Consider the following 14,150-nt stretch of genomic DNA (forward strand, 5'->3'; position numbering starts at 1 on the left):
AACTAAAACAATTGTTTCCAAATGAACAACAATAACCTAATTTGTCCAAACAAGAAACAGAAACCAAATTCCGTCTAAATGACGGTACAACAAAAGTATCTATCAAATCCAAATAGTAACCAGTACTTAATAACAACCTAAAATGCCCTATTGCTTCCACATTTACCGACTTGCCATCTCCCACATAAATGCTTCTTTCAGCATCATTTGGCTTTCGGTAACTCGTGCAACCCCGCATAGAAACACCGATGTTAGTAGTAGCACCGTAATCTAACCACCAAGTGTTTCTTGGTACCGAAGCTAAATTTACCTCGTAACGTACCAAAGTAAGAAATGTACCTTTCTTTGCTCGCCATGCAATATACTTAGCACATTCCTTCTTCATGTGTCCTTTCATGTTGCAAAAGAAACAACCATCATCACTGTTGGTTTGAGTTTGTTTCTTATGTGCAGGACCTTTATCCTTAGCAGCCTCATTCTTTCTTTTCTTGCCCTTATCTTTAGAGGTGCTTGCCAAATGAGCACTTTCAGTCTTTTCTTGCTTCAATCTTTCTTCCTCTTGAACACAAAATGAAATGAGCTCATTAAGAGTCCACTTCTCCCTTTGCGCTGTAACTGACCTTAAATTGACTGAATTGTGGAGGAAGAGAGATAAGCACTAAATGCACAAGCAAGTCATCCGAAAGCTCAAGCTTTAGTGCCTTCAACTTTGAAGCAAGGTGAGACATTTCCATAATGTACTCCCTTATATTTTCCTTGCCCTTAAACTTCATGGAAATAAGTTTCTTTAAAAGAGTACTTGTTTCCGCCTTATCGCTTTTTGCAAAGCGCTTCTCAATTTCAGCAAGGAAAGTTGTGGCATCGGTGACCTCCTCGGACACCGCACCCCTAAAAGCCTCAGGTATGCCGCGCTTAATGATCATAAGACTCATGCGGTTTGAACGGTCCCACTTCTCATAAATCCTCCTTTGCTCGGAGGTACTAGTATCCGTAAGAGAAGCAGGACGATCCATCCTTAATGCAAGGTCAAGATCCATGCAGCCAAGAACAATAAAAATGTTCTCCTTCCAGTCCTTAAAGTTATTACCATTAAGGACCGGTACCGAATTAAGATTAGCAGATACACTAGCAACAGCTGAAAAGAACAATACAATTACATAAATAACATGCTCATATAAGAATCCAAATAAAACAATAAATTCAAATAATGGTTAATCCCATCTCAAGATACCAAACACAACATTAATATTAAGTCTTTGGACAGTAATATTAATTGTAAGCGGTACTCTTGTTGTAGTGATCAACATTGACAATAAATTATGTCAAACAATATGCAATCTTTGGACTAACACATTGTTCACACAAAATACCTTATAATTGTCACACATTTATCACCACGAACATGCATGAAATTCATCTAAATATTAACTCACCTTTGGGTTAGTTAATAAATTTATTAATTACATACACCCAATTATTTTAATATTTTTATTAAATTAATCTACACAAAAGGGATCACTTTGGTGATATTTTGTTTCAATTAATTCAACTAAAATATTAAATATCCTTAATTAATTCCAAACCAAAATTTGAATTAATTGTTACTGAATTATTATTATTATTTTAAAATTATTATATATTTTAAAATAATAATAATAACATAACAGAATGCACATTCTCCCATCTCGCATAACAAAGTTTATATATATTTTTTTTTATAAACAACAGGTTCATATATATATGTTGAATCGCAGAAAACTGAAAAACATATATAATCAAAACTTAATCGCATAACATATATGCACATATTTAAGTATGTGTATTCTCGCATAATCCAATATTTCAATCGTAAAGTTTTTATATATATATATATCCTGCAACTAACGATTGAAAAAAAACAAAAAATTCTTAACGGTACACACATACATATACAGAGTAATCAAACGATTACAACTAAACTAAAGCAAATACATATATATATATATATATATATATATATATTTGGCATGAATACTTAACAAACAGAATATTCCAAATGCAAACAAAATTTAATAAAAGATCAATACTACCATATATTCTCAAGAACTAATTTAGGTATGCTCTTGATACCACATGTTAGAATACTGTAAATCTGTACATAGTCCTAATTAATTCAAGAGAATCAAACAATAAAATCAAGGAATAGCGGAAGCGTACCGGAGTCCATAGAATCGATCTTTGATTGGTATGATCTTCTAATTTTGCATCAAAACCTTTGAAACCTTATTTTCTTGATGATGGGGATTCAAGAACTCTGGAAAAATACTGATACGATGCAAAATGGGGACCATTACCCGTTATGTTACCAACAGACAAACCTATTGGCAATATTTTTGACTATTTCTATTTGGCCCCTCATCAATATAGAAATTGTCTAATTGGTATCCACATATTAAAAACATGACAATCATGCCCTTAAGTCATAAATTTTATTCCAAAATAGACCACATAAATTTGACTTATTTATTTGATGACCCAACACACATTTTATATATACAATTGTGACCCCAATTATTTCTAACATCATACCCTTATAACCCTAAGGGGTTACTCACTAATAGGGCTTAAGTGGTCCTTTTATGGTATACTATAATTTAATGGGCCAATTATAATATAAAGGGTGCTCTCATGTGCCTCTAATACATAATTAATTTATCAACCATCCCATTATAGTTATGAACAAATATTGGGCACATAGTTAATGATTGTGTTTATAGTATTAAGCTTATGATTATATTAGTCCACAATATTAATTCTAACAATATCTGCTGAAAAAAAAAAAAAGAAAAAAATATATTTCGTATATCACTTTATCCAGATTGAAGAGAATAGTGAAACATGTAAAAGAGCCAAAGGATTAAAGGTAGCCGAAGAAACAAGCATTCTTTTATTATTATTATTATTATTATTATTATTATTATTATTATTATTATTATTATTATTTTTATTATTATTATTATTTAGGGAAATTAATGTCAGCTAGAAAAAAAAAATTGAATAATATATCTTCTGGCATGAGATATTCCTCAATCATACACAAATAATTACAAAGAAAAAATTATACATTAATGTAAATATAATTTTTTTTAGGAGAAAAAAATATATAAATTAGGTTACAAGTCTACTTTTTCGATTGCCTATTGCCCAGCTTAATTAATTATTTTGTTTTGGATATTAACATATTTTTGGAAAGGAAGAAAAATAGAAAAAGCTTCTCCCCTCTTCTATTTTATTCTAGAGAAATATTAAAATACTTAATAATTTTTTATGTATTAATATTGTTATCGGTCGTCTCATATAATTTAAAATAATAATTTTTAAAAAATATCACTAATCAATCGTAAATTAACATGTCGAAAAATATTAAACACCAATAATACTCACGAAAAAGTTCTTCATTCTATTCTATCCTATACCAAACATTAAAATAAAATAGGAAGTTATATTATTAGACCGACAACTAAGAAAGACCATTTTGGTAATTCCACAGAGAAAGATAAAGATACAAATATCAAGTGTGAAGTAACTAGCCCAACAACATGACAGTTCAGTCCTTAATACAACTCAGTGACTAAGTTATATAACTTTAAATAAATAAATAAAATTCACTATCATCTCTGAAATTGTGAGCCACAGAACTCTATTTATATGTTATAAAAAAATCAAAAGCATCATTACAAAAATAAATATCAAGCCAACGTTTTTACAAGCCCCAAAAGAAATGGAAGTGATCACCAAAAGAGACGTTTTTGGGCTTCAATCCTTGCCCATCTTCTTCTTCTTCTTCTGTTTTATAGTTTTGCCTCTTTCGTCAAGATCTGTAGAAGCTTACAAGAATTACACAGTTGGAGACTCCCTCGGTTGGTATGACAAATCAGAAAAGCCTACTGTTGATTACCAAAAATGGGCTGATAGCAACAACTTTAGCTTGGGAGATTTTCTCAGTAAGTACTCATCATACATAAATATCAATTTCAATTACACTTCTAAGTTTGATATTGTTGAAAGTCTTTTCAATCTTGCTTAATGTTTTCATTCGATATAGAAATTTGTTAATTAATTGTATCAATTCAATTGCTCGATGACTCTGTTTCTGGCCAAATTACTTTTCATACAACAAATTTTGAGCCTGTGGTCTTTAGCAAATTCTTTACATTGTTTTATCCTTACTTTTTTTTTCTTCTTTCCGCTCACAAATTGCCGTTTTTACTCTTTTGGGTTTGTTTTTAGTTTTCCATGTTTATCTGGAAATACATGGAACATGGTATGTTTCTATTTTCCGTACTTTCAAGTAACATGGAATGCTTTTTTCCACGATTGCCTCAATCTAAGTGGAAAGAAATTAATATTAATAATAATTAAAAAAAAAGTGTAGAGATAAGAGAAATATGCACTCATATAATGACACATGCACCTTTACGAAAGGGGAATGGCACATGTTAGTGTTACCCATAAGAATTTGGAAATCCCATGTAGCCCCAGCTGTGTTTCACGTGGTAGCTTAGCCTTATACATTGAAAACTTGTGTACGAGTCATCACACAACTAATGTACTTTTTTTTTTATCCATACATTCTCTCTTAGAATATTACTACTTCTTCTTATTATAGTCTCGGTCGGTCGATAAGACGATAATAGACTTTCCTTATCAAAAACCAACAAGAAAACAAAATGGTCGGTTCTGTCATTGGTATATACTTATCTTTCTTGGCATTACTTATTAACATTTTTTATTGTTCTTTACTAGCTTAAAAAACAAATGTTATTCTCGAAATATATATATATATAGACAAACATAATAATAAAAGAGTTCTTTAATATCATAATTAGGAGAAAATCCTTATTAATAAACCATTGAGTTGGTATAGTTGCATTGGTGGCGTTTAATATAAATTAATAAAACACCATCTTCTAATATAATTAGTAATAACTTTAAGCTTTGTGAGTCTGTAAACTCATTGTTCTGCTTTAGGTAGACAGTAATTAATATTATTCAAAAGGGTAATTAGGATATTTTTTTCCTTAAAATGATGTTCCTTAAATTTTTTTTTTTTTGACCTTTCAAAATTTTTTTAGAACTATTGAGATGACTAATTATTTATGTACTAAACTATTTGATTTCTAAACTATGCTCACATGTTAAATTATGTCTTCTAAACTTTCAGGAACATTTTTAACGACTAAAAGTTCTCAAAATTGGAAGACAAAAATTCTAATTAACCTATTCAAAAAAAATTACGATATTAATGCATGTAGCTAACTAGTTTATTATTACTTTTAATAATTTTGTTGTTTTAACTGAAAAATGCAGTTTTCAACACAAACACCAACCACACAGTGGTCCAAACCTTTAACGAAACGACATACAAACTCTGCGATTACGACGATGCTTCAGACAAAGACACCACCCAGTGGTCCACGGCGGATCCTTCAAACACCGCCACCAGACCGATCACAGTACCGGTGCCACTCTTAAAAGAAGGCAAAACGTTCTTCTTCTCCGGCGACTACGACGGTGATCAGTGCTTCGACGGTCAGAGATTCCAAATCTCTGTAGCTCACGGCAAAGGCCTTCCCAAGAGTCTCCAAGAACCCACCGAAAATTCCCCTGGTCCCGTCAGTCCTCAGTCCGGAGAAGACGAAGGCGATTCGGCTCCGGATACCAATGTTCCTGCAAATTTCGATCATCCGAAACAGGTCGCTTCCGATGATACAGAACGGGACTCGGATTCGTCTGCATCGGCGTCGTTGTTGTCTAAATTCTTGGTCGTTGGTTTAGGACTTGTTTGGCTCTTTTAGTTTGAATTCTGATTTTAAATTATTTATTTATTTTTTTAAGATATAATTTACATATATAATAGAGAAGAGAAGGTGTGATTGGAGATTAGATTTTTCTTACGGGAATAATTACGATTAATTTTGTGCTGCCAGTGTGTACAATAAATTCTCTAGTATCTAAAAAAAAAGAACCATCACTACTCACAGTATAGATATTGCGTTGTGGTTGTGCTATATGTACTTGATACATACCCATTTTTAACACCTGGAATAATGTTAGGGAAACTTACAAAAATACTAGAATTTGAGTTAATTTTTACAAAAATACTGTCACACGGAAATCTTTTCAAAAATACTGTGTTTTTATAAAACACCAGTAAAACATAAAGCAGAACAACTCAAAACAACAATATAACAATAATATAACACCAATAAAATACTAGTAGAATACCAGTGAAAACTTTACACAGTATACTGCAGTATGAAATTTATAAAAAAAAATACAGTAAAAAAGTAAAAAAATACTACTTGGCAGTATTTTTGTAAAAAAATAGCAAAAGTTAGTATACCATGTAAATTTCTCTAATGTTATTTATGCCATGTTGTTTTTGTGCCAATTTTTTTAGGCTAATTTTGCCCTCTCAACTTTTACATGTACTAATAAATTATGGCCCTAATTTAAAAATGTCTTTGAACTATTGAGATTGTTGAATTTAACGATTTTTGTCTAATTTTGGTAAAAAAAAAAGTCTATTATAGATGAAAGTTTAGGAGGCATAATTTAATATATGTGAAAGTTCGAGTGATATAATTTGGTAGATATCAAAATCTACATAAAAAATAGTAAAATTGAATACAATTAGACAAAAATCCTTAAATCTAACAATCTCGATAGTTCAGACATTTTTAACTCTTTTTTTTATCATTAAAAAAATTAGTTTTGTCATAAACATAAGTTTTTTTTTATTTTTTTGAAAGCAAATATAGAAATCATAATTAATTTTGGGTTTAATGGATTTATATTTTCTTTCCAAAAACTAACGTATATCACAAATATTAATGACTATGAGTTGGTTTAATTTAACACTTAAATAGTAGTTTTAATTTATTTTTTGAGTTAAAAATTAAGGTACCAAGCACCAGGCCTACGTAATATGAAGTGGAAAGTCGTTCTAGAGGTTGTTTGTGTGTTGGCTACGGTGGTGGTTTATGGATACGGGTTCGAGTAGCAGACTAAGGCAAGAAAGAATGAATGATCATGAGAATGTGGTGATCAAAGAGGAGGATGACAGACTGGTTTTAGAAGATGATGATGGTGATTTATTGGAGATTGACGATCGATGGTTCTTGGTGGGTCGTTTTCTTACTAGACGCAATATAGATTGTCAAGCCATGCAACACAAAATGGCTTCACTGTGGCAACCTAATCGAGGTTTGTACATTAAAGAACTTGATCTGAAACATTTTCTATTTCAATTTTATCATGAGATTGATATTACAAGAGTTATTGATGGTAGTCCGTGGACATTTGATTGTGTCCTTTTGATTTTTGAGCGAGTGAAACCGGGTGAAAATCCTAGGCAGATTAGCCTTAATCGGTTGGATGTCTGGATACAGTGCCATGAGATGAAGACAGGTTTTATGTCTGAGAGTACACTGAGGCATATGGCTAATTATATTTGAACTTTCGTGAAATCAGATCCTAATAATTTCACGGGAGTTTGGAGAGACTATCTTAGAGTTCGTACCACTATCAATGTGGAAAAGCCACTGAAGAAGAAAATGACACTAGAAAGGAAGAATGGGCAGACGTGCACGGTCCAATTCAAATATGAGGACTTACCCACTTTTTATTTTATTTGTGGTATATAGCATTCCGAGCGGTTTTGTGAACGATTATTTGATACCCCTGCTGAATTTATTCATAAAATGTTTGATCTATCGTTGAAGGTGGCGCCACGGAGAAGACAACATACTATCGATTCGCCATGGCTCCGATCAGGTGCAAGCTACATGGCCCCCGTGACTGGCAGAGGAGAGAGTTCACAGGCTGGAGCATCAAAGAGTAATAATGGTGAAGAGAAGAATCAGGGGTCGATTGCCAATCTGCCTACTATTGGCAAATCTCAGCAGCTCTTGTGTGGGAATTTACCTCATTTATTGGAAGAAGATCCTAAGGCTAAGGAAAAGTCAACTTAAGGTGGGAATGAGGTGGCATCTGAGGATAATTCTAATATTAATGCTTTATTGGTGTTAGAAAATAAAAGAAGGAGAACTGATGTGGAAGAGGGGTTAGGTGAGAATGTAATGGACCAAAGTACTGGGCTAAATACTTCTATAATTGGGTCGGGCAAGTGTTTAAATGGTAATGGCATTTTTGAAATGTTAGACCAAGATGTTAGTATGCCAATAGTAGAAAATGAGAGTCCAAAAAACATGAATGGGGCGGGTTCTAGTTTCCAGGCCCGCCAAGCATTATTAATGTCTTGAGCTGGAATTGTCGGGGGCTTGGGAACCGACAGACTTTTCAATTCCTAAAAGAGATTATTTCTCATAAGAAACCTAACTTTGTTTTTTTGTGTGAAACAAAATGTCAAAAAGATAGAGTTGATTGGGTAGGACGTGCATTGGGTTTTGAAGGAATTTTTGTTCTGGAAGCTCATGGGCTTAGTGGCGGTTTGGCCTTTCTTTGGAAAAATAAAGATGAGGGGTCTTTGTTGGGATTTTCCCAAAATCATATTGACATGAAAATAGCTACACTTGATGGAAATTGGTGGAGAACCACGGGGGTTTATGGGGAACCAAACCAAGCCCAAAGAGATCAAACATGGACCCTTTTGAAGACTTTGGCAAGGAACTCGACCCTTCCATGGTGTGTAATCGAGGATCTAAATAATATACTTTGTCGGGAGGACAAAAAAAGGGGACGCCCGTACCCTCAATGGTTGCTACAGGGGTTTCAAAGTTGTTTGGACGAGTGTGGCTTGGAAGATTTGGATCTTTTGGGTTATCCGTTCACTTGGGAAAGAGGTAGAGGTACTGGTGAGTGGGTCGAAGTGCGTTTAGATCAAGCCATGGTCACTAATTCTTGGCGTATTCCGTTTCCCGAAGAAACTTTAACCAATTTGGAAGCCTCAACATCGGATCACTGCCCATTGTTTTTAGAGCCGATTGTGAGGACTTCATTTCGTACTCCTCGTCGTTTTCGTTTTGAGAATGCTTGGCTTTCTGAACATATGTGTGTTGGGTTTTATGCCTTAAATAAAACTCTTTACAATCTGATTAGTTATCAATATAAGAAATTTGAAGTGATTGATGTTTGCATGAATTCTACATGCTAATGGTTTAATATGTTTGATATGTTTATTACATTCATACACACAAAATCAGTTAAATCCAGATCATATGTTTATTCACAATTACAGTATCGTCAACACAGTGGAATGTGATTGTGATCATATGAATCAAAAGACTTGGTCCCTGTTTCATCAGTGTTATTGGATTTACACTAATGTGATAATCAGCGATGATGTATACTTACACTTGGAGTAAGTGTTATGTTCTTTCCAGAACATTAGTAAAGTATACTAGTTTCAAATGTATGGAGTATACATTGGACTGGACCGATATTGCAACTAAGTTAAGATATTACAAACTTCCCGTTATACATATCTTTCCAAGTCAATATCAGTAGTTGATCTTAAGATTAAAAGAATCTAAATCCTGATATACTTAGGCTCAACTCAGGAGTGTTATTCATGTTCTTAGATTTATTAGTTAAGCCTACTTTTGGGTCAGGGTGATACGTATATTTTGGGAACATGATAGTATGATTGAGTGGGAGTGCTGAACATAAATATGGAATCTATAGCTTCTACTGGTGTATAGAAGTCAAGTGATGATTCCCTTCGAGCTTAGCAAATAGAAGTAAATGGATGAGCTCTTGTTTAACTGACTAATTATTAGATCACTAAACACCATTTACAGGTAGCTAAGTGTTTTAAGGGGCAAAATACATTGAGGGGTGAGAACGGTAAAGAAATCCCATCTCGATGTAGATCATCTATATAGAGGATCTTTAAATCACAATAAGATTATAACAATAGTTAAATGAGATAGCATATTGATATCGTGGAACATACAATATGCTCTATATAAGTTTGAGAGTGCAATTCTAAGTTCTAAGAGTGGATTCAACGAAGAATTAATAAGTAGGAATTTACTTGGTAAATTTGGTTCACTTATTGGAAGCTCAGCATATAGATCCATGGTCCCCATTCTAGTTGAGAACATTCTGCTTGTAAGACTCATTAATTGATTCGTGATTGATCAATTATAATTCTAAAGTTAGACTATGTCTAATTTTATGAATTTTCACTAAGCAGGGGTGAAATTGTAAAGAAAAGAGTTTCTAGGTTTATTTATTTATTAATGGACTTTATATGTCTAATTAATAATTAAATTAAATGACAATATTATTTAATAATCTATTTTAGTTATTAAATAATTAGTTTTGGCATTTAAAAGGTTAGAATTGGAAAATTGGCGTTTTTGAGAAAATAGAGATAAAATTTGATAAAACTGCAAAATCAAGTGGGGCCCACTAATACACCTTGGCCGGCCACTTAATGAGGTTTTTCAAATTAATATTTTCATTATTTTAATGCCAAATAATTCCTAACCTAAACCTAGTAGTTGCCTATAAATAAAAAGTGATGGCTCAGTCACAAAACATGTTTTCATTAGTAATCTGACAGAAATTTCTCTCTTCAGAAAAACTGAGCCTTCCCCACTTTCTATACCTGGCCGAAACCCTCTCTTCTCTTTTCCCTTCATCAATTTCGTGACCCTAATGAAAGAGTAAGTGCCCACACACAGCAAGTAGTAACTCACTCATAGATTGGAAGACTGTGAAGGATCAAACTTGAAGAAGAAGGACATTCGGGCTCAGATATTGATTATACTCTGCTACAAAAAGGATTCGAGGGTTAGAGATCTGAGTGGAAGGAGACATTAATTCCGCTGCATCAATGTAAGGTTTTCTTAACTTTATATGTGTTTAATTTATCGTTTTAGAAAGTTCATATTTAGGGTGTTTAAACAACATACTAAAATAAATTCCAACAATGTGTTATCAGCTTGTTAAGGATTGTTGGGAGACTCAATCGAATGCTAGTATATCGGGTAAGATCTGTTTGTGTGCGGATGCTCTAGCTCGGTGGGGGAAGGAGATAATGGGGGACTTCAAGTCTCGAATTCAACAATGCAAAACCACCATGTCTATTTTGAAGCCTAAGATGGATGATGTTTCGGTTCAACAGTATGCTGAAGCTAGAAATCGATTATTTGAAATTCTTGAGCAGCGGGAGACGTTCTGGAAGCAAAGGGCCAAACAATTTGGGTTAAAAGGTGGTGACAAAAATAGTAAGTATTTTCATAAAACAGCTAGTAGCCGTAAACAACACAATACTATCTTGCAACTTAAAGATGATCATGGAAATTGGGTTGATTGGAATAATGGTCTAGCTAATGTGATAAATTCTTATTTCAACTCTCTTTTTGCCACTGCTAACACTCACTGCCAGGAGGTAATTGATAATGTCTCGGCTATTGTCCCAAGTTTTGCAAATGAAGAGTTATCCAAGTCAGTTTCGGAAGAGGAGGTAAGGAAGGCTATTTTTCAAATGTATCCGGAGAAAAGTCCAGGTCCTGATGGAATGACCCCTGCTTTTTATCAAAGATGTTGGCAAATTGTTAAAGGAGATGTTACTCAAACGGTTCAGCATTTTTTTCAGAATGGTGTTCTTAAGGATGGATGTGGGGAAGCCAATATTGTCCTAATCCCAAAGAAGAAAAACCCAAAACATATGCGAGATCTACGCCCGATAGCTCTGTGCAATGTCTTATACAAAGTGATAACTAAAGTTATGACCAACCGTATGAAGCCGTTCATGGATGCTATTATTGTTGATTCTCAAAGTGCTTTTGTGCCAGGGCGTTTAATATCTGATAATGTGCTGGTGTCTTTTGAGGTCCTTCACTACTTAAAACGGAAGAGGAAAAGGAAAACGGGTTTCATGGCGCTCAAACTGGACATGAGTAAGGCGTATGATAGGATTGAATGGCCCTTTCTTGAAGCTATGTTAAGGAAAATGGGCTTTGTGGAAAATTGGATTCGCTTAATCATGACTTGTGTTTCGACAGCCAAATACAAAATAATCCATGATGCCTATGAGGTTGGTCCGATTTATCCTTCTAGAGGCATAAGGCAAGGGGATCCTCTATCTCCTTATCTGTTTATTATCTGTGTAGAGGGTTTATCATCTTTACTTTACAAGTATGAAAGAAATGGGTGGATTCATGGTTGTAAAGTTACAAATGGTGCACCAAGAATATCGCATATGCTCTTCGCGGATGATAGCTACCTTTATTGTAAAGCAACACTCCAAGAAGCACAACGAATTCAAGAGTTACTTCATAAATTTGAGTGTGCCTCGGGTAACCAAGTAAACTTTACAAAATCCTCTATTTTCTTCAGCATCAACACTGACCTTGTTATCCAAACGTAGATTTGTAATTACCTCCATATGGCTGTGGCCGAAGAAGGTAGTTTCTATTTGGGGTTACCAAGTACAATGAGCAGAAATAAAACTTCAGTGTTGGGGTTCTTAAGAGATAAGGTGAAGAAAAGACTGCAAAGTTGGGAAGGAAAGTTTCTTTCTAAAGGAGGAAAAGAGGTTCTTATAAAATCAGTCGTTCAAGCGCTTCCTAGTTACGCTATGAATGTGTTTTTATTTCCTCTTGAGATCAGTAATGATATTGGAAGAGCAATGTGTAAGTTTTGGTGGAAAACCTCACAAGATGATAACAAAGGCATTCATTGGATGGATTGGGATAAACTTTGCCTTCATAAAAGAGGAGGAGGGATGGGATTTCGTAATCTCCGAGATTTCAATCTCTCTCTTCTAGGAAAACAAGGGTGGCGCATGCTTACTCGTCCTCAGTCATTAGCTTCTCGTTTGTTCAAAGAGAGGTATTTTCCTAATAGTAATTTTCTTAATGCTCAATTGGGTTCGAACCCGAGTTTTGTGTGGAGAAGCATCTTGGAATCTCAGTCGCTTTTACGACATGGTATTAGATGGTGTGTGGGTGATGGTAGTAGAATACCGATTCTAGGAGAGCCATGGCTTCCCCATGATGGAAACCCCCAGGTTGTATCTTATCACCCGTCCTTGGTTAATGCCACTGTTAATTCTCTTATGAAAACAAAGGAGTTAACTTGGGATGATGATATTCTGTGTGATCTTTTTGAGGAAAGGGACAGTGATTTGATCAAAGCCATTCCTCTCAACATTACTAGAACCTTTGATCATCTGGTTTGGTCCAAAGAAAACTCCGGCCTTTTCTCTATTAAAAGTGCCTATGCTCTCTTGCAAAAATTGAAGGGATATCGGTTTGATGAATCAGACGATGCATTTTGGCGGAAGTTGTGGCAGCTGAAGCTTCCTTCAAAGATGCAGAATCTAGTTTGGCGGGCGTGTAATAACTGCTTGCCAACGGTGGTCCAACTGCGTACTAAGCGTGTTGAGGTTAGTCCTTTAGGCCCGATATGTCACAGCGATCAAGAAACCATAATCCATGCGTTGGTCACATGCCGTGAGGTCAAAAAATGCTGGGATCGTGTTGGAATTGGCACAATTGTGAATTCTGGTGCAAGTTTTTTCGACTGGTGCACTGCTACTTTCAGCAACAATTATGCTGTTGTTAATTGCAGAGTTGTGGCCATTTGTTGGGCTGTTTGGAGAGCCAGGAACAACCTGGTTTGGAACAATAAACTGTTTATCTTTGAAGATGTGGTTGCTTATGCGTTTCGCTACCTTGATCAATGGAAAGCTGCTCAGATATCTTCAGATTCATCGTGGCCTCTTCTTATGCTGCCTATGTTGGTGAGCAGTGGACACCTCCTGCTGGTAATAGTGTCAAGGTAAACGTTGATGCAGCAGTCTTTGATGATGGAAGGAGCTTCGGTTTGGGTATGGTTGCTCGAAGTTCAGATGGTTTATTGCTTGAAGGAAGGATGAAGTACACTTCGGCTCAAGTGGATGTGGCTGTTGCAGAAGCAATAGGCATTCGTGAGGTGCTGAGTTGGTTGAAAGAGAGTCAATGGCCTCAAGTCTACATCGAAACCGATTCTCTGTGTGTGGTGCAAGCTCTTCATAGTTCCATTGATATGATATCCTTGTTTGGTAGCGCCATTCAAGATTGTAAAATGATGCTTGCATCTCTTAATAATGTTGTTGTGTCTTTTGTTAAACGATCAGCTAATGTAGTGGC

General features: G+C 34.7%; 1 protein-coding gene across 1 annotated transcript; it reads left to right on the plus strand.

Annotated features, from left to right (window-relative positions):
- Positions 1–3,583: 3,583 nt before the first annotated feature.
- Positions 3,584–6,025, plus strand: LOC115721100 (early nodulin-like protein 18). The gene is made up of 2 exons (XM_030650347.2): positions 3,584–3,983; positions 5,350–6,025. The coding sequence occupies exons 1-2, from the start codon at positions 3,761–3,763 to the stop codon at positions 5,835–5,837; spliced, it is 711 nt and encodes a 236-aa protein (XP_030506207.2). The 5' UTR covers positions 3,584–3,760; the 3' UTR covers positions 5,838–6,025.
- The last annotated feature ends 8,125 nt before the right edge of the window (positions 6,026–14,150 follow it).

The sequence above is a fragment of the Cannabis sativa genome, unplaced genomic scaffold (genome assembly GCF_029168945.1).
Source record: "Cannabis sativa cultivar Pink pepper isolate KNU-18-1 unplaced genomic scaffold, ASM2916894v1 Contig1, whole genome shotgun sequence".
NCBI lineage: Eukaryota > Viridiplantae > Streptophyta > Magnoliopsida > Rosales > Cannabaceae > Cannabis > Cannabis sativa.